This window comes from Crocuta crocuta, unplaced genomic scaffold (genome assembly GCF_008692635.1).
Source record: "Crocuta crocuta isolate KB4526 unplaced genomic scaffold, BGI_CrCroc_1.0 scaffold32, whole genome shotgun sequence".
Taxonomy (NCBI): domain Eukaryota; kingdom Metazoa; phylum Chordata; class Mammalia; order Carnivora; family Hyaenidae; genus Crocuta; species Crocuta crocuta.
The window spans coordinates 2643066-2669366 of NW_027529424.1; the positions used below are offsets into that span (position 1 = coordinate 2643066).

At 42.1% G+C, this 26301-nt stretch overlaps 1 protein-coding gene across 3 annotated transcripts in view; it reads right to left on the reverse strand.

The window, feature by feature from the left end:
- The window catches only part of OPTN (optineurin), a 42233-nt gene that overhangs the window by 12399 nt on the left and 3533 nt on the right, over positions 1–26301 (reverse strand). For all 3 annotated transcript variants that reach the window (XM_077758499.1, XM_077758497.1, XM_077758498.1), the window contains exons 2-8: positions 21294–21470; positions 20465–20667; positions 15855–16037; positions 13038–13111; positions 10537–10671; positions 2882–2984; positions 1291–1406 (exon numbers count right to left, since the gene is read on the reverse strand). In XM_077758499.1, coding sequence (XP_077614625.1) covers positions 1291–1406; positions 2882–2984; positions 10537–10671; positions 13038–13111; positions 15855–16037; positions 20465–20667; positions 21294–21459 — 980 coding nt within the window. In that variant the 5' untranslated portion in view covers positions 21460–21470. The remainder of the gene's footprint in view (positions 1–1290; positions 1407–2881; positions 2985–10536; positions 10672–13037; positions 13112–15854; positions 16038–20464; positions 20668–21293; positions 21471–26301) is intronic.

Sequence of the window (26301 nt, forward strand, 5' to 3'; positions counted from 1 at the left end):
ACAAAGAATTTTAGGATTGCATTTTTCAAGGAGTATTTAGCAGTGCAAACTAAAATATTTTATCCTCCTTGCTTCCTTACTAGAAACAGGCAGTATTTCTACACTCTCATGACTAAACCAAAAAATACAGATCTTTTTTTGGAAAATAAATTTACATATTTCAGAATCCGTATGCCTAATGTAAAAAAGTACAGCTCTAAGACCACACAAGCCATGGCCCACCTGGAATAACTGAGCCATGTAAAAATACAGCTTTGTTCTTCAGACACAGACCAAAATAGTAATTGGCTAAAGGTCCTTTTCACATAGTGATCCATGGATATTGTCAATATTTTAAAAAGTTATGGGTTCTGTTAAGCACAAAGAATATGACTTCTGACAAAGATTTAATAAGGGAAAAGGAAATGCCCTAAGCCCTCTTAAAGACCAGAAAGAGAATTTCAATATAATAATACTAAATATGAACCTACGGTAGCCATTTGCAAGGCATTAACGCCCAGCGTGTTAAACATCTCAATACAACATTATGAAGAGGGGTAATGACACACATTTTAGAAATGATAAAACTAGGGCTCAGAGAGGTTAAATAACTAACTTGCCCAAGGTAATACCACAAATAAACTGTAGATCCACATTTCAACGAGATATGTTTGTCCAAAGTCCCTAGCTTTTGCTACCATGCTGTGCCAGATACACTGTTTAGCCTTGGTAAGCCTAACTTCAAGGCAATACACACCCCTACGTTGTGCTGGAAACATGTTTGCCAACGAATCCCAAAAACCACATCAACTTAGCTTTTCTAAATTTGGGGTAACTTGTTACATCAAGAAAAACAAGCAAATGCAAAATTCTCAATGTAAATAGTAGCCTTCGTAACTGACTGAAAATGATTTTCTTTTCCTCAATAAATCTCACTCCAGTTCTTCTTGCTCTTTGCAGCTTTTGTTTATGTTTCCTTGCATCCATGCTGTTGACTCAGGAGGGTCACAGGCCTCTGGCTTACTGCTTTTTCCCAGTTCCTCGCAGAAGCTAGTGCATCAATGACATCCACAAACAGCTGAATCAGATTTCCCCAGGCCCCACCCCAGCCACATTAGTACAAGTATTTCACACGTGTGAATGAACCTGTCCATCCACCTCAACATTCGTGTTTTCCAGATTCAGATTTTGATTAGGTTTCTATTTTTCTTTCAGTAACACAGTCGCGAAACTGTGTTTTTACATGGTAATGTATTTTGTAAAAAGGTACACTTTCCGAAGGAGAAAATGAAATTCATCCCTCACTCTTACTTCTCTTGAAGTCTCTTCTTCATTAGCTCAGCTTCACTGAGTTTTGTATGAGCCTCCTGAAGCTCCTTAAACAGGGTGGTCACCTGAAGGTTCAACGTCTCCACTTCACTTCCAACCTGTCACACAGGAAATCCCGAAGACACACATGCAATTCGCATCAGAGATCAAGTGAAACCTCTTTGTGAGAAAACAGTGTGAACCATTAGTGTCCAACTAAGACTGATAGGTGAACTGGTTAAACTTTGGACAACTAATGCCCACCTATTTTACATGAAAAGAAACCTTTTAGATACAACTGTTTCCTTACATGTCTGTATTTGCTAATTTATATTTTATAATGTGTAATTTATATGTATAAGCACTCATAAATATAAATAAATATAACATATATAAGTATACACAAAATGCCATTTTTCTTACATAAATGATCAATTCGGATGTGCCTGTGATAACAACTTTATCATAATTTTCTTCCAGTAGAAACGTGTGGGGTTTATTTAAATGGAAGAAGAACGTCTCGTTTCTGATACTGGCAACCCGAGAACACCCCTCCTTAAGACTTGTAGGGGCCAAAATTCACACAAACATTCCCAGATGTTAAGGTTTTGACTTTTAAATAGACACAGGCTGCAGACATTTTAGGCTTTGCTACTTTCTGCTCATTCTTCACTGATCATGGTTCAGGGGATCACAGAACATAGCAGTGTCAGAGCACAGTCTAATGTAGCCAGACAGCAACTCACGCCCGTATTCCCTGGCTGACTGACGTGTCTAGTTTACTCCACTTTTTTCACGGAACTGCCTTTTTCCTCGCAGCTCTGGCACGATTGCGGGCAAGGAGTTTTACGGTGCCTTGGAAATCCTAGTCCTTCTCTCTTACTGTCAAATGGTTTTAGTCAACAAAGTACTGTTACTGCCAGGCTAGACTGTCTCTTCATCTCTGTGTTTTAAGTATTCGTCAGTCTCTTGAAGTAGGAGACTCAGCTCAGGGCATGGCATACGGTAGGCATTCTGCATATATTTGCTGAATAAATGCATCAGCCGAGGTGAGCATCTTACATCAATGCCTGTCAAGTGGGCAACTGCAGCTTGCACCACTTCCTGGCTTCGTCAACCTTCACTAAGCTGAAGACTGAGTGGCAGGCTCCAAGGCACATCTCTGAGCTGTCACGGAACATTGCCTGTAGAACTGTGTCATTCAAACTATTTTGTTCAAACCAGTAGGAGGGTAGAACCAAAATATTTCAATTTGATCTCAAGTTTCTGGGTCATATTCTCAAATGATCTCATTAGAAGTGGGCAAAATTCCTTTCTCCATTAGCGGACCTATTCGCTCAGGAAGTTATGAGGAAATCAGCCAAGAAGAGACGGAGGCGCGATTCCCTAGAATCACGGGGATAGGAACACATCTCACTACAATTTGCTATGGATGAAATTCAAATCGGGACATGGAAATAGGAGAGAAATAAAATATATCCAACATTAAAATTATTTCTATTTCTAACGCAAAGGACACGACACAAGACCTGACTTCAGATACCACGCTTAGGTCCATCAGGGGGGTGACAGAATCTTAGAACCTGATACCCACGGTTTCTGGGCCTTTCTCCTCTTCTTTCTCTTTTTCTTTGCTTGCCTCTGTCTGGGTATCAGCATTAGCATGATCACTGGCTTTCTTTTCAAAATATAAAACTCTGAAAAAGTGCAGAATATGGAAAAGTTACTTTCTCTTTGGCTTCAAGAAAAAGAACAATTGTAGAAGCACTAAAACAACACTGTTCGAAATTTGGATAAAAGATCAGGGGCTTCAAAATCTCTCTGCACTTGCTACATTAACTTTTTTGGATTTCACTCTCATCCTAAAACTGGCTAGAACTGCTTGAAGGGATGGGTGTCGGCAGGGTAAAAGACAGGCATAAATCATCGCAAACATTGAAAAACACTGCCTCTTTTCACGTAACAGTAATACACAGAAATATTTGTAAAATCTGTGTTTTTGTGTGTACAAAGGTGATCCATGTGTGTTACATGAGTGTGCGTCCCTTTATAAGGATTCAGCAGAGAAAGGAAGCCTTTTTGGACCCATCTAAGGTCACAAGTCCTTAAAAACACAAACAAATGTACCAACATTCTTACAATGAAATCAAAACCACCTGAAAGCCAGCCCAATGCAAATAAAACAAGAAAAAATTTCTGGTTAAAGATGGTAAACTCAATATATGCATGTAATTCCTGTCCCACCCTGAACCCCACCAAAATGACTCTTAAAAAGTCACGCATGTAAAAGAACAAAGAGAAAGGGAGAGGAAATAACAGCAGGAAGATTTGGGGGGCACGGCTATGAGTGGGAACAGATTTGTCAGGCCAGTAGAGCTAGGTCTGAAGCCAGCAGTAGGGAGAGCCAATATAAGCTGAATGGCACCATGGGAACTAAAAGGCTGAGGAGTCATTGACACCAGGTACCTCGAGATGTGGGGACAATGGTGAGGCTTGTTTAAGAGGCACTAGAAGATCACAAGGGTTTCTGGACTCAGACATTAGTAAGAGATGAGAAGTGGGTTCTTCTGTACCCGGAAGTTACACACAAAACATTAAGACCCTCAGCCACCTCTTCCCAACCCATATCAAGAACTTTAGCATCTAGGGGCACGTGGGTGGCTCAGTTGGTTAAGTGTCCAACTTCAGCTCAGGTCATGATCTCATGGTTCATGCGTTCAAGCCCCATGTTGGGCTCTGTACTGATAGCTCAGAGCCTGGAGTCTGCTTTGGATTCTATATCTCCCTCTCTCTCTGCCCCTCCCCCACTCATGCTCTGTTTTTCTCGGTCTCAAAAATAAATAAACATATATTAAAAAAAAAAAAAGAACTTCAGCATCTAGAAGAGTACCTTCCATGCAGGATGCTGGATACTGGATAGGTAAGGATACTCCAGGATAAGGGAAAAGATTTAAAGTTTCTGACAAGGAGCTTCCCCAAGGAAACCTCCCAGCCAGATCTCCCGAGACGTGGACCCAGGGGTTCAATCAGCTTCTAACACCCTGTAATCCTGCTAAATCTGATCAAATAGTCAATATTGCTAGACATTTAAGGAAAAACATCTTAATATGGAACAGAAAAGAGTAACTTATTGAAAAAAGAATATGCCAGCAGGAAAAGAACATCAAAAAACATCACTGATTAAGGATTCTTAGAGACATAAAGAAATACTACAATCACCAGAAAAATGAAACACAATAAAAAAGGAACATTCAAAGGTTCTCTCCTGCAAAAAAGGAAGATGAAAGTTGATCAAATCTATCAGAAAGGAGAAAGAAGAAAAAAGGAGAGTTATAAAAAGGGAACTAAGAGTTAAATCACAGGAGATCCAATTCAAAAACAACAGTGATGCTAGAAAGAGTGAACAAAGAAAACTGAGGGCTAGAGATTATTACTAAATGAATTCAAGATCATTTTTCAAGAACTGAAGGACATGAGTTTGTAGAATGAAAGAGCCCAAGAGTGTCCAGAACAGACAGATGAAAAACAGGCTCGATACCAAAGCACGTGAGAAGTTTCTTCTCCACAAACACCAAGAATCATAATGGCACTGGGTTTCTTAGCAGTAACACCAGAAGTGAGGGCACAATGAAGCCATGTTCTGAAAAGTGAAGGGAAAATTACTTAAAAAAAAATTTTTTTTAATGCTTTATTTACTTCTGAGAGAGAGAGAGAGAGACAACGTAAGCAGGGGAGGATCTGAGAGAGAGGGAGATACAGAATCTGAAACAGGCTCCAGGCTCTGAGCTAGCTATCAGCACAGAGCCCGACGTGGGGCTCAAACCCATGAACTGTGAGATCATGACCTGAGCTGTGAGATCATGACCTGAGCTGAAGTCGGACGCTTAACCGACTGAGCCACCCAGGTGCCCCATGAAGGGAAATTTTATCCTATTACAAAATTCTATATCTAGCTAAACTATCCATGAAGTATAAAGGCAGGAGGAGAGATTTTCAGATATGGAAGTCTCAGAAAATATACTGCCCATAAATTCTTTTTTTCAGTAAGTTAGTGGAGATATGGTGAGCTCAATTTGAAAAGAAATTTTTTAAAAAAGTTGAAAAGGCATTAGATTCAGGAAACAGGTAATGGAACACAGGAGGGATGAAGGAATTCCCCAGGGTGAAGGTAAAGGGAAGTGCCAAGGTGAGTTCAATGTAGGATCTAGGAAGCAGACAGGACAGACTGCAGCGAGACTACTACTAGACTACTAACACATCTGAGAGGTTTCCCTGTTGGGAAAGAGCATGGGGAAACTAAGCAAAATTTAAAAATGTACTTATGCATAGGGGCAAAAAAATAAATTATATAAAAAAAGGAAGAGTGTTCAAGGCACAGGGCAGAACTCCACTGAGAACTCCATGTGTGCATCTAATAATACCAGCACCGAGTACTTATCTCACTAAATTTCAACACAGACGATTTCAGAGGTGGAGAGAGTAAGCCAGGTCCAGAAGCATCTGTGTGCAGTGACAACAAGGGGGGTGAAAGACAGTTAAATCTCCATCCTTCACTGTGGGAGGTCAATAGGTTGTGTTTACAAGAGGGGAAACTCAATAGCAACGTGAGCCCGGTGCATGGAGGAAAACATCAAAATGGTTGGAACCACTGCAAACTGCCGAACCCAACTGGTTGCATGGCCACGCTTTCAGGCCAAGCCAAAAAAATGGCTGCTGTGGGGTTGATGGATGAGGCTTTATCACACTATTCACGTCCGACACAGGGCTCTGATCCATAGTCCAATTATAGCTTGTCTTACTTTTCTAGGGCAAATTTTCACCTTGGACTGACTTTCCCTGTTACCTCTCGATTCTCTTGGGCTACACTTTCTACACACGTCCCCCCTCCTTACTTGCTGTCAGTTTAAGTTTGTTTAGAAAACAAAAATTGCACGAAATACTAATACTGGAAAACAATGGGGGAAAAAAAGACAAACCTATTGGCTTCTCTCCCCACAAATCTAAATATCTTCAGAATAAATTTTAGACTATTTATATATCCTTATTTCTCATGATTAATGAAAACAGTTGGGGCGCCTGGGTGGCGCAGTCGGTTAAGCATCAGACTTTCGCTTAGGTCATGATCTCGCGGTTCGTGGGTTCGAGCCCCGCATCGGGCTCTGTGCTGACAGCCAGCTTGGAGCCTGGAGCCTATTTCAGAGTCTGTATCTCCCTCTCTCTCTGACCCTCCCCTTCTCACGCTGTCTCTCTCTCTCTCTCTCTCTCTCTCCTAGAAATAAATAAAAATATTTTAAAAAATTATAAAAAAAAGAAAACAGTTGAAGACTCACTTGTTTGAGAAAAACATGTAAGGTCTTGGAATGTGTTTTCATCATGTCTTATAGAGCATGTAAACCAAAGCAGGCTGTCTGGGTTTCTCGGTTTCAGTCCTGCCTTATCTAGGAGGAAATCATCATCTGACACTCACCTAGAGAACATTAGTCTTGGTAACTATCAATGACTTGCCAGTTGTTAAATATGGAGGGAAGCCTGGCTCACAAAGTAGAAATTCAATGCTACTGGGAAAGGGACCCTTCACAGGTGTTCAAGGCGGAGACTAAAAACAGCCATCTCAAAGGTAGGCCTGACTTCCTAGGCCGGTCTGAAGAGTTGTAGCTGCACACAGAGGGCTGTAATTAATCTGGAAGCAGGAATTGTATATACATCGTATGAACGATTAGGATGTATAATTAGCAAACTCCGAAGTTTCCAGTTCCATCATGAACGCTAATCATGCTAAGTAAGGATGAATTGCCGGTTATACTTGACTTCTGAGAATGGTGTATGGACATGCGAGGGGTAAACATGCTGACAAAATACAAACGATGGATTGCTCATGGCTGTCGGAAGTCTTCTTCAACGTATAACTCTTTCCTTTTAAAAATAAGCTGGATAATTAAGGTGTAAAAGGTGTATTCATCTATCTATTCATTTGTTTACTTATCTGTGCACTGATAACTATGTTTTTGGGATTTGTCTAAAAGATAGGACAAATATTTTGCTCCATGAGAATACATGGTGCTAGTCTCTTAGAAGTCAACCTTTGAAATTTTCTAAGGGACAGCAGTAGCATATGGTGTAAAAACCTAGGATTTAGAGCCAGCATGCCCTACTTTTGAAAAGAACTATCAAGTAAGTCACTGGACAAAGGCCAGTGTGTCTTCCAGATTAACCTCATCTGGATGAAGAACTTATGTTTCACATTTTAAGATCTTTCTATAGTTAAAAATTTTAACTGCTTCAGCTAGAAAGTGCTTTTTTTTTTTAAAGTTTATTTATTTTGAGAGAGAGACAGAGACAGAGACAGGGAGAGTGAGCGGGGGAATGAGCTGTCAGCACAGTGCCTGACGTGGGGCTTGAACTCACAAACCATGAGATCATGACCTGAACTGAGATCAAGAGTCGGATGCTTAACCAACTGAGCCACCCAGGCACCCAGGAAGTACTCAGTGCTAGAATTTTATGATCAACAAGCCATTCATAATTTCTGAGAGACTTAATTACATCGTACTGTATTTACGATTAAATGTTGCAGTCACTGGAGCCCTAAAACTATTGTGTAACCTCTCCTATTTAGAGGTTACATGGTTTAGCATTTTGCATTTCTAAAAAGTGCATTTGCACAGAGAAATTTATTGACTTCACAACTCTATACTGTAGATGAATTCTATCCCAAAGTGTGTATGTGTATTTACACGTATACCACATTCTATGAGGCTGGTATCTCCCTTATACCAAAATCAGACAAAGGCATCACAAGAAAAAAAAATTAGAGATTAATACTCCTTATGAATAAAGATGCAAAAATCCTTAATAAAATTTTGGCAATCCAAACTAGCAACATATAGAAAGGATTACACATCATCACCAACGGGATTTTTACCCAGGAACAAAAGGTGAAAATCAATCAGTATAATACAGCATATTAATAGAAGCTTTAAAAACCTGTATAATCATCTCCATAGACATGGAAAAAGCATTTCACAAAATCCAAAGCCCTTCATGATAAAAACTGCAACAATCTAGAGCTAGAATGGGGTTTCTCAGCCTGACACAGCATCTATGAAACCTTACAGGTAACATCATACTTGATGGTAAGAGGCTGAAGGCCTTCCCTCTAAGATTAGGAACAGACCAGCATGTCTGCTTTTTCAATTTACATTTAACATTGTGCTAGAGATTCTAGCCAGTGAAATAATGGAATGCTTTCTCTTCGTACAAAGAGAAGTAACACTATCTCTTTGTAGCTGACATGATCTTGTGTAAAGAAAGTCCTAAGGAATTCACTAAAAAACTAATAGTGCTAATATATGAGTTCTAACAAGGTTGCAGGCTGCAAGATGAAAATATAATATACAAAAAAATCAGTGATATTTCTATACACTACTAAAGAATACTTCAAAAATGAAATTAAGAAAATAATTTCATGTATAACAGCCCTTAAAAAGACTAGGAAACATAGTAACAAATTTTGAAAAGTAGTGTATGACCTATATGCTAAAAATGACAAAACGTCACTGAAATACATCACAGATGACCTAAATAAATCCATGGACTATCTTTCCTGGATCTGAACATGCAACATAGTTAGGAGGGCAACACTCTCCAAATTGAACTCCAAATTCAATGCAATCCCTAATAAAATCTCAGCTGGCTTTCCTCACCCCTACCTCCTACTCCAGAAATTGACAAACTTACCCTAAGATTTATAGAGAAAAACAAGAAACCCAGAGTAGCCAAAACAATCTTTCAAAAGTGGAGAACCCATACTCCCTGATTCCAAAATTTACTACAAAACTATAGTAATCAAGACAGTGTAGTATTAGCAAAGAATTGACATATAAATCAAAGGAATAAAATTGAGGGTTTAGAAATTAATCTTTACCAGGTATGGCCAACTGATTTACACCAAGGGCATTAAGGCAGTTCAGTGAGAGAAATAATTGTCTTTTCAACAAATGGTGTTAGGATGACTGTATCTACACCTGAAAGAATGACGTTGGACCCTTACGTCACACCATACACACAAATGAACTCAAAATGGATCATAGACCTAAATGTAGGAGCCAAACTACAAAGCTTTTAGGAGAAAACATAGGAGTGAATCCTTGTGACCCTGGATTAGACAATTGCTCCTTAGATACAACACCAAAAGCAGAAATGACAAAAGAAAAATAGACAAATTCGACTACATAAAAATTAAAAAAAAATTTTTTTGTGCTGCCAATGATAGCACCCAGGAACTGAAGAGATAATCTACAGAATGAGAGAAAATATGAAGAATTTGCATTTAGAATATACAACAAACTCTTACGACTCAGTAATAAAAAAGGCAATCCAATTGTTTTAAATGGGCAAAGGATTTCAAGAGATATTTCTTCAAGGAAGGTATACAAATGAGCAACATGAAAAGATGCTCAACATTATTAGTCATTAAGAAAATGAAATCCGAGTCACAGTGAGATACCACTTTATGTCCATGAGGATGGCTACAATCAAGCAGACAGACAATCACGAGCATTAGTGAGGATGTGGAGAAAAGCAGAACCCTCATATATTGCTGGTGGAAACACAGAACCGTGCAGCCAATGTGGAAACCAATTTGGTGGTTCCTCTATTAGCCACAGAGTTACCAATGACCCAGCAATCCCACTCCTGGGTATACAACCCCAGAGAATTGAAAAAAAAAAAAAAGTCCACACAAAAAACTGTGTACGAGTGTTTAAAGCAAACATTCACAACAGGCAAAAAGTGGGAACCAAAATATTCACCAGTGGATAAATAAACAAAATGTCGACCAGCCCCCGGTGGACTGACTCTTCTTTGGTAATAAAAAGGAAGTGAAGAACTGACATGCGGCACAACATGGATGAGCCTGGAAAACGTTATGTTAAATAAAATAAGCCAATCACAAAGGAGCACATATTATGTGATTGCATTTATATGAAATGTCCAGAATAAGCAAATCTATGGAAACACACAAGCGATTACTGGGAAGAATGAGGAATCCGTGTCAGTGGGTACTGGTTTCCTATTTGGAGAAAAAAAATGTTCCAAAATTGTAATGTGGTAATGGCTACATAACTGTCAATATTCTAAACGACACTTAAATGTAAACCATAAGTGGATGGATTATCTGGTATCTTAATCACATCTCTAAAAATGTTTACAGAAACAAAGCATGCATCTTTCAAGTTACCTATTTCATACCTTTCTTTGGCTTCCTTGAGCGCAATTTCAAGTCTCTCCACCTTCTGGTTTCCTTCCCTTAGGCAAAGCAGGAGCTGGCTCACAGTTAATTCCTCAAATTCCAAATGATTCCTGGCACTTTCTGCAGATTTGCTCCTATATCAAGAGTACCATAAAGATTAAAAGGTTTTCATCAGGAAACAAAAATGTGAAAGTATCTATGAATATAACTGGAACCAACTTAAAGGAACTGCTTCCCAGAACGCTTTGCAAATCACTGTCATTTACAGACCAAATGCAGCTGTCCCTGCGCCCACCAAGGCCCCGTTCCTCCATGCTTTCTGGGAAGCACATGCTCGCTTCCTCCAAATGGCCGGTGTGCCCACAACATCAGACCACAGAGCACACGGCACCTGTCGCACAGAGGCAGCCCTGGTTTCCAGTGCCCGGGCTTCCTAGAGAACCAGAGAGAACCATGGTCATACAAAGGACACAAGCAGGTGTGCTGCCTGGTGACATGCAGACCACCAACCGGCCTTTCTCCTGCTTGACGTTCTCAAGTTAAGAGAAAAAAAAGTTTTTATTTTTTATTTCAAATCATTAGAGCAGAGAAATAAATGGAGGCGCTATTGGTATGTCAAATATTTCTCTTGATTTCAAACTCTGATGAAATCAAGGAGCAGTTCGACGACAAACAAAAGCAGGACCACCCGTGTGATAACCACACTTCCTGGGTGACCGCGCTGATGCTCATGGCGTGTAGCCGAGTTCATGTGTCTTGTAAACAGTCAGGATTAAATCCCGGTTCCTGACTCCAAAGCTCAAACTCCAAACCCAGAAATTAGTCTCTGACTTCTTACTATACTTTTTAAAAAAAACGTTTATTTACTTTTGAGAAAGAGAGAGAGAAAGAGAGAGTGTGAGCAGGGGAGGAGCAGAGAGAGAGGGAGACACAGAATCTGAAGCAGGTTCCAGGTTCCAAGCTGTCAGCACAGAGCCTGACGTGGGGCTCAATCCCGTGAGATCATGACCTGAGCAGAATTTGGATGCTTAACTGACCGAGCCACCCAGATGTCCCCTTAATACACTTTCAAACAAGGCAAGTAAGCTGTTATTGACAAGAACTGTGGCCAGGGGGTGCCTGGCTGACTCCGTCAGGAGCCTGTGGCTCTTGATCTCTGGGTTTTAAGTTTGAGCCCCACACTGGGGATAGAGATTACTTAAAAATAAAATCGTATTTTAAAAAAAAACTGTGTCAGAGCGGAAAATGAGCAAATGAGAGAACTCTAGATGCTGGCGAGGATGTAGAGAAATGGGCACCCTCCTACACTGTTGGTAGGAATGTAAACTGGTGCAGCCCCTCTGGAAAACAGTGTGGAGGTTCCTCAGGAAACTAACACTAGAACTCCCCTATGACCCAGCAATAGCGCTGCTAGGAATTTACCCAAGGGATACAGGAGTGCTGAGGCATAGGAGCACATGTACCCCAANCTGTGGCTTTAAAGGGGAAGTGGTTTTGGCAGGTGGATAAATATGAGGAGGAAGTGGCTTGGAAATTCCAAACAGGGCTTTCTTCCTTCCCACCACTTCCAAGGGAAGTCTTTTGATACTAAAAAAGCAACACGGGAGAAAGCTGAGGAACTGCTAACTAAAAAAGGGATAACTTTCATTCATGCCAACTGCCTTGTTGGATGAATGAATATTATCTAACATTTATTTTCTCCCTTGTGCAAGGGCTTGGGAGCATAATTAGACAAAACAATAACAACAATAATAACCTACTTTCACATTTTATAAATACATTCATTAAGTTCTAGGAGAAAAAATGTATTAAAAGCCTATGAGAGAAGATTACTAGAGAAATGTTCGGGTAACTGTTTCTTTCAAATAGTATTTCAAATACACAGTAGTATTCCGCTTACAGAGGATGGGCCAACAGCCCACTCTGAGTGAGCGCGACGTGCAGGAGCCCTGATGGCACCAGTCCTCTCCCAACCCCCCCATCCTCATTTAAGACATTTGCTTCCTAGTATCTACTTGCAACAGGTCAACTTGAGACTCCACAGGTAAGACCTCTGGACAGCGGGTAAGACAGTGACACAGGGCACTAACAGTCATCACCAGAGAAACATTACTCTGTTAGTCACCGTGGCTTATCCTTGGAATGAACAGGGAAGAGAGAATGTTAACATCCTTATCAAGCTGGACAGCCTGGTCCAGGTCAAACTATACTGATAAGTTGGGAAAACAGGAGTCTTCTGATTAAGAGCAAGTTTGTTTTCACATCTTATCTGACAGAAGCTGAAACACTTCTAAACAGAGAGGTGAGGGGGAGTTAGCCTACGAAGGCACCCAACATTGTTCTTAGTCTCTGCCAGTTTGGGCTGCAACGTTAAATATTATTCAAGTCGAACATTCTTAAAAGGTCCTGGTATAAAGTAGTAAGAATTGACTTTCGCAGCCCATCATGTTTGACCTCCCAGCAAGGGTGTCTCCAGTGGCCTTAGCCCTTCTTCACATACGTGTCAACGGAAGCAGTTCTTGTGCGCCCAGGACTCGTCTTGATTTCTTTCACTGCCACATCTGCTTCTCCTTCCTGTCAAGGCAGAAATGAAAGGGATCTGACATGGTATGTCTGTGAGACAATGCTTTACCAGAAGAGAAAAAGGCAAAAGTTCAAGAATTTTGATGGCATGCAACCCAAGGAATCTACCAACATTTGAATGTGAGATGTTTAAATTAGGTCACTAAAATGGAATGGAAATTTACCCTTCCCTCACCCCGCACACCCTGTCCAAATTATAAATATCCAGGGCCAAGGCGTGAAGGTTGGTCTCTCATCCAGGATAGTCAACCTGACCCCAAGCACATGAAAGCCTATCTCCTCCTTCTCCTTGGCAGTCCCCTTCTTTCCCAAATAAAGGTCACACGAAGCTAGTGACAACTCCACACACCTTCCCTGCACAGGCCTTTAAAATGCACAATGTTGGAACTCGCTGAAGCCATGTTGAAAAAGAAGCTGCTTTCTGTGGGCGAGGCTCACAATGCACAAGGTTGGCTCCTATTAGAAATTCACATACATTGTGGGCCATTTAAGGGAACAAGATGTCTAAGGCCCGTTAAATGATCTGAAAGACATTTATATTCCAAGGAACTTGCAGGAAAATCTTGCAGAAATGCACAAAGATAGTTCTAGATCATTCTGACTGTCTGCATTCTTCCTAAATCTTGGGCAGTGTTTTCAGGTTCACAGAAGCAAGGCAAGAAAAGCATGTTTACACTAAAAGTAACTGTCACTCATCAGATCAGTGAAGGAGTACATTATGTCAACCATGCAGACTAAAGGAAGAAGCCTCATATGGAAACTTCTGATATGCTTTCTAGACTTCCTGAATTCTGCCAGTTATCTGCAGAGGTGAAAGCTGTTTGATCAAACTTGTGTTTCATAATCTTTGGTCCTCTGCAGAAAGGAGACTCTACTCTGGCAGAGTGTGCTTTCCATTTGGTATTTTATTTATTATTTTTTAATGTTTATTTATTATTGAGAGAGAGAGAGAGACAGAGCATGAGCAGGGGAGGGGCAGAGAGAGAGAGGGAGACACATAATCCGAAGCAGACTCCAGGCTCTGGGCTGTTAGATGGAGCCCAATGTGGGGCTCCAGCTCTCGAACCACGAGATCATGACCTAAGCCGAAGTCAGATGCTTAACCGACTTAGTCACCCAGACGCCTCTCCATTTGGTATTTGAATTCTCTTGATTTCAGCTACCGTTAATGTACCCAAAGATTTCTTAGGGAGCATGTTTGGCAAGGTTGTTGAGAGCCATTTCCCCATCCTACTACTCTTTAGGGCAGCAAATGAGTTGGAAAGCAAAGACAGTCGTGCACTAATAATTCCAACACCCCCAGAAGTTTAGCCTTTTACAAGCTCCAAGATACATTTTTCTCTCTCAGAGACACAATCTCTTTTCCTCTATCAGATGTACGGTTTGGCAAAGCTAAAATGCCAGTGTGGATCACAGAGGATCTTGTCCTTAGGTGTTTTTCTCCATCACTAGTCCACCTTTTTTAGCAGTGACAAAGGGGAGGCCCCTCCGTGTTTCATCTACCTGCCCTGCTCTTTGGCCCGACCATGTGCACACCCAGATGTGGCCCCAACAGACGTCACTCTTGTGCTCAGGAAGAGGCTGGCACCTGCCATGTCACTGCCTTACTGAGCTCACTGCATTTTTGGTTCCACAGAAATGTGTCGGACCCCGTGGGCTTCAAACTCCGCTCTTAGAGGCACCCAGACAGCTGCTGTTAGAAGCGGGAGTGAAGTCAAGGTTGACCCTCAACCATAACCCCAGTCAGTGGCTCTGCTCTTTCTCTTCTCCACTTCTTGTTTTTTTTTTTAATTTTTTAAGTTTTCTTACATTTACTTATTTTTTATTTAAAAAATTTTTTTAATGTTTTTTATTTATTTCTGAGAGAGAGAGAGAGAGCACAAGCAGGGGAGGGTCAGAGAGAGAGGGAGACACAGAATCCGAAATAGGCTCCAGGCTCTGAGCTGGCTGCCAGCACAGAGCCCGATGTGGGGCTCGAACCCACAAACTGTGAGATCATGACCTGAGCCGAAGCCAGACGCTTAACTGATTAAGCCACCCAGGCGCCCCTTATTCATTTTTGAGAGACAGAGTAAGACAGAGAATGAGTGGGGGAGGGGCAGAGAGAGAGGGAGACACAGAATCCAAAGCAGGCTCCAGGCTCTCTGAGATGTCAAGCACAGAGCCTGATGCAGGGCTCAAACCCACGAACCATGAAATCATGACCTGGGCTGAAGTCGGACGCTCAACTGACTGAGCCATCCAGGCGTCGCTCTCCACTTCAGGTTTTTAACAAACTATGGTTGCTTGTAAGGCTCATTTGAAAAAGAAGGTTCTATTATTAAAAAGTATTTTAAAGCCATCACTTTCCTGCATCTGATCACGATTCTGCTCACTGAAGGCCAATGCTGACCACACCTAAGGATCTGGTCTGAAAAAGTTGATGGCTTTTGTTTTCTTTTTTAGATCTGTCACAAAATGTCTGATTTGTTGGGACATATGGAAAGAAAAAAAACTACCTCTTTTGTCATAAAAGGTAATTTACCAATGAATCAACAGTCTTCCATTTCAGCTATGAGAGCCCTCACGAGCAGTATGTTATGCTTAAAAACAAGAGCCAATTTATCTTGCTGATGTTGATGGTGAAATTCCCCCACCACCTGGCCTCCGTGTATTGAAAAGACACGGTGGTCATCTAGGTGCCTATGGAGGTTTTGTAATTTGCATAAAACAAAGTCAAGACTAGGATGCTTACAGCCATCCTGATTTCAACAAAGGAGTCTTCCGAGGGGCCGCCTGAGCTCAGCTTGAGCTGAAGTTCAGACACGATGCCCAGGAGATCTGCCTTTTCAGCTTGAAGACGGGCCACCTGGGTCTTCAGCTGTTCCATTTCCTGGTCTGCTTCTGCCTTGGGGACGCTGTGGTCCCCAGTGGGGTCCTGGAAATGACAAGAAGCAAAGCAAATCAGTGAATCAAACGAACACCTGGTCATCAAACTCAAGCGTCCCCACAGCCCATGGCAAGACAGCTATGCTTTATGGCAGAAAATTCTAGACTTTTCTTGAAGATGTATTTTTATATAACACTTAAAATAGAAAATTTTACATTATTTTATTATATTCAAATAGAAAACTAAAATAACTTTATGACAAAAAAAAATAAAGGCTTCCTAGCACAGTGGAATAATCTGATATGAAAATAACGAGTCAGACTTCGACAATGGTAAACTTGTAAGATGTAGTCCAGAATCTCAGAAAATAAGGGCAGAGAGTCTGCCAAAATCAACCTCTTATCTTTTCTTCTTCCTACAAACCCAGAACCTTCCCCCACCCCCATACTTGTCACGTATAGTTAGAAACCAAAGCACCAAGACGTTTCGTTACTTGGTACATGAAAGGCAAAAGACAACAAAAGGTCCAAAATTCTCCCGGGTGTGTGGGCTGGTTGCTAGAATACTGGTGTTTTTAGGTTGCTAAAAGTAAGCCTGGTGAGAAAGAAAAACTGAAAATTCAGAGGCTGCTACCAAAGGTAAAAAGTAAAAAAATTAAATTCTGTTCTATATACACATTAATAGTAAACATTCACCTTTCACTAATATCAAGTACGTGTTGCTTTCCTCTTGCTGCAATTACCACACATGACAAAGGTGTAAGAGAGAAACCGTGTTTGGATGTGGTGTTTGCACCTGCGAGCAGGGAAAACAGGTTCCAGCCCACACCCTGCTAATCACTGTGTGTGCCGCCCTGAGTGGATTCACTTAATGTCTTGGCCTTGGTTTTCTTGGGTTAGAAAGGAAGATGGTGGCAGCAAAAGATCTCGTTGGTCCCTTCCAGCTGTGACCTTAGAGGCCTCTCTGGTTTCCTCCTCAGGAAACTTTCATCGCTTTTATGAACATGGCACCACCAGAAATATACACTTGAGATTATCAGAGAATTACAACACATCAGGAAGTTCTCTCTCTCTCTCTCTCTCACATATGCACACACAAACCATCTCTCTGATAGATTTCCTAAGGAACTGTACACAGACACAGAGGCTCTTAGGAGAACCCAAAAAGCACCAGAAAGAATACGTATGGACGATAAACCGGCTGGTCCACAAAATAGTAAAAAGTGGAGGGAAACGGATTAAAGGGCAACATGAGAGTGCCCCTCACACCAGCAAGGCTGTGCTCTTCCTTCCCAGGGAGTCTTCCCTTGCCACAAAACCACCACGGGCCTGAGAGAAAAGAACTCACTGTGAACCTGACGAGTCAGGCGTGCAAGGAGCGGTTATCAGCCTATGCACCCTCGCTCAGTCCTGACTAATCCCAAAGAAACATACATGTCCAGGGACGGAAACAATCAAAGGAGAGGCACTGCTTGGCCTAGAACCAGGAAGGAAGCAGGTGAGGGCGAGGTTGTGCCCTATCAGGAATCTTCACATTTTCCTGCTGGACTCCTCTGAGGCCATCTTCTAGAACGGATTTCTAAAGCCACTTTTGTATAAGGGTAGGAAACAGAGTTTTAACCAAGTGTCTGAGCGCCAGGGATATAAGGCCATGATTCTGGAAGCTCAGACTGTCAGGTTAACTTTCTTTTTCACAATGGTGAGGATCTCTTCACTCTCCTTGGGCAATCCTGAAACTACTTATCTAGCCGTAAAATAACATGTTAAAAATCTCTTCATTTTACTATTGAGATTCTTTCCATTCCCTTCCTGAACTAGAATGCACACTTTTTATTCTCTCCGATCAACCTCGACTCCATCATCTGTCACTGTCTTGTATCACTTTTAGGCACCTGCCATTGACTTTCATGCAACACAGCAGCTCTACTTCTTGCGTGCTTGTATCACTCCTCCATCCTGCTGTCCGGGAAATCTGCCCAGGCTAACATGCCGTTTTATAATCCTAGAAGAAACATCCATCTAATGGCCTCTGCCTCACAATCTGTACAGAAAAGAAAAGGCTGTTCTCTTTATAGATGCTTATAATGTATGATTCTGTGAAATTGGACAGGACAATTAACACCTCAGCCTCACCGTGAGAATCAGAAGGCAGATCTCCAAAAGAAATTCCCTACTCCCTTTCCCTGTGTGACACAGAACACGTGAGAGGCTCTGGTGGCTGGAGGGGACTCCCCGGAGAACCAGCAGCAAGTGAGAAAAGTCAGAGGTTTTGAGAGCTCCAAGTCAGGAAAGCGAGACCCTAAATTTTACAAATCACCTGAACTGGCCCATGAAAAAAAAATCAAAGAAGAGGCAGGGAGGCAATAGGCAGGCCTGGGAGGCACATTTTAGGGAGAGAAAGCTGATGACCAAGGTTCTAAAGAGCCGTGAATGTCTCTGTCCAAGCACCCAAGTCCTCTGTCCCAAGGACTCACTTCTGAGTCTTGCTTATAGCAAGACTGTTTCATCTGATCTTCTGCACTGTAAATTGTCCGTAGCTCCAGCTTCTGTTCTCAACTTCTCCCAATACTGGGAATTTTTAGGAAAACCCATAGGCAGATGCTTCTGGAAGCTTCTTTCTGAGCTTCAGGGCTATAGGCCCCAGCAGGCTGATGCCAGCTGTCAGCTCACATCCCAAAAGGCCAAAGAGGAGAAGAGTTTAAGATATTTTCTTCCAGAGAGTAGAAAATATTTTCATATACCCCAGGTGATCATGTCTTCAGAGTATTCTACCTCGAAAATATTTTGACACTTGAGAGATTTCTACCAAAGAAGTGACTTAATGCTCTCTGGGGTGCCTGGGTGGCTTAGTCAGTTAAGTGTCCATCTTCGGCTCAGGTCATGATCTTGTGGTTTATGAGTTAGAGCCCCACATCAGGCTCTGCTGACAGCTGAGAGCCTGGAGCCTGCTTCAGATTCTGTGTCTTCCCCTCTCTGTGCCCCTCCCCCGCTCATGCTCTGTCTCTCAATAATACATGTTAAAAAAAAAAAGTGACTTAATGCTCTTTGAACTGCAAGAAAAGTTGAAGCATCAGATGTGAAAAGTCTTCTCAGCAACGAATCACTTCCTACACACATGAAATTTATGAAAATAGAACGTCCACACTGTCCCGTGAGCAGGGATTAATGAATAAAGCACTGACATAAACCACAATATTTCTCCCAACAACCCTTCATTCTTTAGATTATTCCAGATTGTCCCCTTTTCATTACTTTCTTTCCCTTATCTTTCTTTTCACCCTTTACCCAAGAAATCAGAGATCAACGGAGCTCAAGCTATCTCAAGGAAAATCACTGATGTCTGGGATTCCATCCTCCCTGAGTCAAACCAGTGCTCCATCCTACAGAGGGCTGCTAAGTTTATGGCTGGGGAGAAAGTGAAGAGCAGATGTCCATCCTAATGAACAATACCCAGTGAGCCTTAGAATATGGGCAGATCCTTCAAGTGTGTTTTGATATATCCTTTTTCCTTCTACTCACATCTTTAGCATCCACTCCTGGCCTGTGGGCATTTTTTTCTGGTTCTTTGGGTCAATGAAAATGTGGCAACCGTACAGCCTCCTGCTACAGCATGACGTGTTGCACCATTTTTCAAAAGTAAATGTAAAATGTAAACTGAGTCTCTATGGTAGACTGGGGGAAAGGACAAGATCAGAAGGCAAAACTTCCCAGTCATAGATTTTTTAAAAATGTTTATTTTTGAGAGAGAGAAAGAGCATGCAGGGGAGGGGCAAAGAGAGACAGAGACACAGAATCTGAAGCCGGCTCCAGGCTCCAACCTGTCAGCACAGAGCCTGATGCAGGGCTTGAAATCACAAATGGTGAGATCATGACCTCTGCCAAAGTCAGATGCTTACCCAACTGGGCCACCCAGGAACCCCCTGAGTCACAGATTTTCTTAAATGCAATTTTATATGAAAGACATAAACTAAAAGCTAACCTTTGGGTGATTCTAGGCAAAGGTTGTCCTATACCATCTACAATGAATACAAAGTACTGATTTATAACTACAACCTCCTTTTGACTATAACCAGTATGGTCAAAGCTGTACAAACTTCCTTCCCCCTAAGGAGATCATACATGATCCTTGAAACTGCAACCAACCTCCTCAGCAAGAACAGTATTTTCTTTCTTTTTATTTTTTTTAAATGTTTATTTATTTTGAGAGAGAGAGAGTCCCAAGCAGGCTCCACACTGTCAGTGCCAAGCCTGATGCAGGGCTCAATCCCACAACCCATGGGATCATGACCTGAGCTGAAATCAAGAGTTGGATGCCCAACGGACTGAGCCACCCAGGCGCCCCAATTTTTCAGGATGATACAGAATACTCATCTAGTCTGAACTGTGAAAGGTTTTGATCCAGAAGTCTAGATGAGAAAGTGTCTACTCTAAATGTTGCTAAAAGACAATAGAATCACAACAGATCAGTCTGCTCACCTCAAGGGACCTTTCTGTTCTCCCTTTTAGTTTTCCGAGTTCTTCCTTCAGTTTTTCATTTTCATGACTCAAAGCCATGAGGCGCTCTTTGGCTTCCTTGCTCTGAGTCTCAAAAAAGAGGCGTTCTTCCTTCTGTTTCTCTGTCCAGGCTGAAAGCTCTTCAAATCGCCCTTTCATAGCCTGATTATTTAGCTTCATGGCTTCTGTAGAGGATTCAGAGTGAGAGTGTCATGGATCAGTCTTGACTTGATGAATCCCACCTCCCTCTAGACTACCCTCATCGCGTAGCTTGGAATCTAAAGGAGCCGTGCTTGGCCTGGGCCCCAGGGTCGGCAGGAAAAAGACTGTAGCAAGGTTGAGTGGTTTTTGCTTCCAGATAGGACCGGGGGTCTAAAGTTGTTTCCAGTCCTCTGAAGACTCCAGAAAACAAAGCTGGTTTGGGTATCTCCGCTACAGCACACGTGGTACGGCACAGCTTTGAACACCATCCTGCCGGAAACCATGGCCTGAGACACTAGGATGCTCTCTGTGAACAAGGGCATGTTTAGGACTGACTCTGGAATAATAGTAGCCTTTCTCCCTGTTTCTTTCTAAACAGACTGTCATTGTGCCATTTCCCTGAGGAATATAAGTACTTTTTATTCTTACCTGCATCCCAAAGTAAACAACAGAAGCAATTTTTAGCCTTACCCAAAGCTACACTCTGGGCTCTTCCTCCAGGTAGTGAAACAGAGAGTAGGAAGTTCACCAATAAGGCTTTTCGCGAAGAGATTTGGTTCACGAAGGCCCAGGGTGGATGGAGAAACCCCGGGGGCCGGCGGCTGCTCACCTTTAAGTTGATGGTTCTCGGTCAGGAGCTCCTTCATCTGCTGTAGCAGTTCCTCTGGTGTGAACGTGTCCAGATTTGGGTGGGCCAGGTTGGGGGGTCCATTTCCTGTGGGTTCGTTGGGGCTGTCCCCCTTTTCAGTCAAGCAACTAAGTGGTTGGTGGGACATGGCAGAAGGACCTACAGAAAAGTCACAGAAAAGTCACAGGCTGAAAAGAGAGCTGTCTTTCCTCTACAAGGGGCCCCCACGAGCCTTGCAAATCCACTGGCAACCACCGGTGAGTTTTCTGAAAGTTGCCTACTTCCCTCCAATTACATTTTGGACATTTTTGATTCTTCCTTTTAAAAAAATATTTTTAATGTTTGTTTGTTTTTATTTATTTATTTAAGAGAGAAAGAGAGAGATAGTGAATGGGGGAGAGGTTGAGAGAGCAGGAGATGCAGAATCTGAAGCAGCTCCAGGCTCTGAGCTGTCAGCACAGAGCCCAACACAGGGCTCTAACTCACCAACAGTGAGATCATGACCTGAGCTGAAGTCAGATGCCCAAACGACTGAGTCACCCAGGTGCCCCTGATTTTTCCTTTTAAACAAAAAGTGTACGTGCTACCATCTGTGTGTATGCATGTGCACATGCGTCCGTGTAAGTGGGGGCAGTGAGGAGTGGCAAAATGGGGAGCAAGAGAAGAGCATAATATTGTGATAATTAGGACAGAGGGATTCATGAAGGTTTCAAGCATATATCTGCAGGCATGGGTAAAATATCATTAAATTGGTTTTCCTGTGCAAATCTTTGAAGCTCAAATCTCTCTGTTGTAGGTGAACTGCGCAGAAAGTGAATTATATGTCAATAAAGCTGTTTAAAAAATTTCTATATTTTAGCTCTTGCATTTTTGGCTAAGAGAAAAGGGAGAATTAATGTATTCTGGATGCTTACTACATGCTGAATCACTGCATCAGACATGTCAGTTTCTAATCCTCATGAAAACTCAGCTAGATGGCTATTTTACAGGAGACAGAGCTGAGCTCACAGAGGTTTTATAGCTCATCTAAGGTCACTTAATAAGAGGTGCGACCGAGCATTAACGATGACTCCAAAACCCAGCCCTGTAATACAATAAAGATGCTGCTGACTATTTAGGCTTCGGCGTTCAATAGTTCTGCAGAGCACACTTACAAGACAAAGAGATCCTGTTTACTGACTGCATGTTCTGAGAAAATTCTAAGCATACCACTTTATTTTGTAGAGAGGTTAATGTGGACATAAATAAGACAGATGAGTGTATCTCAGGTCCATTTATACATGTCCTCCCACCTGGGAGAACCCAGGAATCTCTTCTAACAACTGGCTACATGCTACAGGCAAACGTTTTCTTCTTTGCGCTTTGTGAAGATGATGATAAGCCTTTTCACAACAACCACCGAGTCACTGAACAGGTCAGTGGAAGGCGCAGAAGGCTAAGCGCACTCTCTGATGCGTTGCTGGATCATAATATCTATGCATGCTCATGGGGACCATATATTAAAATGCAGCCAGACACGCAGGTGCCTCATCCCATGCCAACAGGAGGCAAGGCCTGGGGTTCTCTGGAGGTCCCTGGACCCGGGAGCCTGGAGACATGCCTTCCATCTGAAAGAAGCTGCACACAGGACAGCAGGCCCAGCTTCTCCCCTGCGCAGCCATTTAAAGCCTCACTTTAATGAGGACAGCGATTTATGAAGGGAAAACACTGACGAAGCACACCGTTCAACTGTGAGCCTTTAGAAGGTATCTTTGGTTCATATACCCAAATGCATTTAGAAGAGACCTGTGCTCTTGGCATTCGATGACTAGAACAGCCTGCTTCTGTTTTCCCCCATAATTTGGATAAAATAATTTGAACAAAAACCATTTGGAGAATGCCAGTTTCTTTCCATAAAATTCATTTTTGCACAGTCTGAGGTCAGAGCTCACATTTCATACACATGGGTTTTTTTTCCTAAATAACAGGAATACTAAAATTCTACGTAAGAAACCTACAGATAAAATCCTTGCAATGTGTATCATCTGCTTGTCAACATTCAATTGCTCAGCTCTTCAACGATCATACTTTGTTACAGTAAATGAGGGGAGCTGCCTGGGGGGCTCAGTCGGTTAAGCATCAGCCTTTAGCTCAGGTCAGGATCTCATGGCTCGTGAGTGTGAGCCCCACATCGGCTGTCTGCTGTCAGCGAAGAGCCCACTTAGGATCCTGTCTCCCTCTCTCTCTGCTCCTCCCTTGTTCATGGGGGTGCACGTGCTCTCTCAAAACTAAATTAACATTTAGGAAAAAAAAAAGTAAATGGAAACATTTCATGGATGTTTTTTAAAAAAGTCCCTAGGCAGTTCTCTAGAGATGTGCTTGGTTTCATTTTATTGTGTAAGCATTTCTCCTTCATGGTTTTTCAAGGGAGAGGAAAGGGGAGAGAGAAGGAGAGAAGAGGGAAAGTGTGGGCAGGGGAGGGGAGAAAAGAAAGATTTTCCCTTTAAAATTATTCAGGTAGTTTCCTCCTTGATTTTCCTTTACCCCCCTCCCAAGCCTTTAGACACAGCTCTTACAAAGTTAAAACTGGTTGTGACTATTCTAAGTTTTTCAGATTGCCCAGATTTTACAAGGACATGAAGGAAAAAAGCAGGGTTACGCGAAGGGGGACGGAGGAAAAAACACTGGGTACCTGAAGCAGATGTGTGACCCCTACAATGATTTACTGACCTGTGTAGCAAATGATGATCATTACAGTTACTTTCAGCTTAAAAACCCTGGAAAAGTATTCTTGAGCTTCTGGGAAGATCTGAGTCCAACCCTACCATCCAACACCTCCAACACCCCAATACCCTCCCTGGCCAGGCCACCCTCTCTCACTAATACGTATGCCTGTCCTAACCAATCACAGCGAACTCTTCTTTACCCTGCACTGTTAGGAAAGACTTGATAAGTCAAATGTCATAGTAAATAAGAAGTTAGCATGTATGCCATGCATAAGCATGTACATACTCATTACCAAATTTTTACTAAAAGTAATTTAATCACTTTTGAGGGACTCAAAGCATATCCTAAGATTTTAGAGTATTTAAGGGCATCATTATGAGTTATGAGTACAGTGCCTATGTGAAATGTCTATTGGTAGAATACCTGTTAGAAAAAGCTGAATTTTCTAAGTCTTTAATACCACCTGAGGCTACATTCAATTGAACAAAGAGGTGCATTATAACTTCTTGCACACATCTTCAAAGATTACAGAAATTGGAACTAAGCCATTTATTCCAAGGTTCTAATAACAGAATTTGTTTTGTTTTGTTTTTTTTACCAGAATTTCCCATAAAAAAAATCCACATAATCTGGATTTGAAAGGGGTCATTTCTGTTTTTCTTTTTCATTTTTAAAATGTAAGCTCTATGCCCAATATGAGCCTTGACTCATGACCCCAAGGTCAAGAGTTGCATTTTCTACCAACTGGGCCAGCCAAACCCTCAGTTTATTCTCTGTATTTAAGAATCTTTTACGGTTTGCCTCCCTCCCTCTCAGTTTGTAGCTATTTTTTGAAACATGTCATTTCTAAGCAACGGTGGTATTGAACTCCAGAAGGGCAAAATGATTTAGCACAGGATTTGTCAAGATTTCACCAATGAGGAAGAAGGCAAACTACCTGGACGGTGGATGATCAAAGCAAAATCTCCTAACTTTTATTCCCAGATCTGCTATTTGAATTCTTAAATGTATTCTCATTTTTAATTCCAGAGTTCAAATAAGTATAGCAATGACTTGACTTTGTGGGCATGATGGGCATGAGCTTAAATCTCATTCCTGAGTTGGCCTTACAGACGATCCAGTCCAGACATTCAATGCAAGAATGTCTTGTCTAGTTTCTATGGAAGATGGTCATATAGAACAGGCTTGAAAGCCTTCAATGACAAAAAATATGAGTAATGACTTTAGCAGGCAACGGCCTGCTCTATTACAGGAAGGTTCCTATCATCAGAAAGTCATTTTGTATTGAGCACAAGTCTGCCTAGTACTGATTCCCACCCACTGGACACTGGACCAGTGAGCATAACAGAGTAAGTCCAGGCCCTTACCCGTATCGCTAATGTTCCAAATCTGCTTAATAAGCATTCACAAGGTTAACCCCCACATGGATACATTAATTTTAAAACAGTGAAAACCTATTTCTTGACCAGACACAATAGGTGGCTACTGGTATAGTCTGGTTTGGGATCACAAAGGGACTAAGAACCCACAACTGCATCAACCAAACCATCATCACCCTGAAAAAAGAATTCGAAGTATGTATCCTATTAAGGGGGAGAAAGAAGCTTCACATTTTATGTCAGAAATGGTATTCTGATTTTGGAATTTGCTAACATACAGAAAGTGAAAATAGATTTAATCTCATCACGTAAGGCAGGGCCCTGGGAGTCATCCTTGAGTCTCTACTCCCTCGTCCCCTGAGTCTAATGGGTCCCCAAGTCCTAACACTTGTACCTCCTCCCCACCCCTGCCAGCTTAGGTCCAGTCCTTCTCGTCTGGTCCCAGTACAGGCTTTTGTTCTATTTTGCCCCCCACTGTGTCCCCAGCACCTAGAATACGTGCTGAAGACTCTTCTACGAAGTCTGACTTCTCTCTTTCCACTGCAGCTCCACCACCTCCTTGGTTTCTTCTCCCACAAAGTTCACCCTTCTGCTTAAAACGCTTCCTATACAAGACAGAGTTCCAGCTCCCGAGTGGGAAAAACGTGGCGTTCCAGAGTCTGGCCCCTGCCCACCCACTGGTAGCATCTCCTGTCACCATGCCGCTCGCACCCAAGGCACACTGAACAGCTCACAGTTCCCTGCCTTCTTCTGCTTCTCTGCCTGAATCTCTCTTCTCCCCTCTGCGCAAAATGTCTCGTCCCACTTTTGCCCTGGCAAATACCCAGCAGACAGCTGGATGTCCAGCCGAAGTAGATGTCCTGTGAAAAACAAACTGTTCTCTCCTCTAAATACTCAGTAGCACT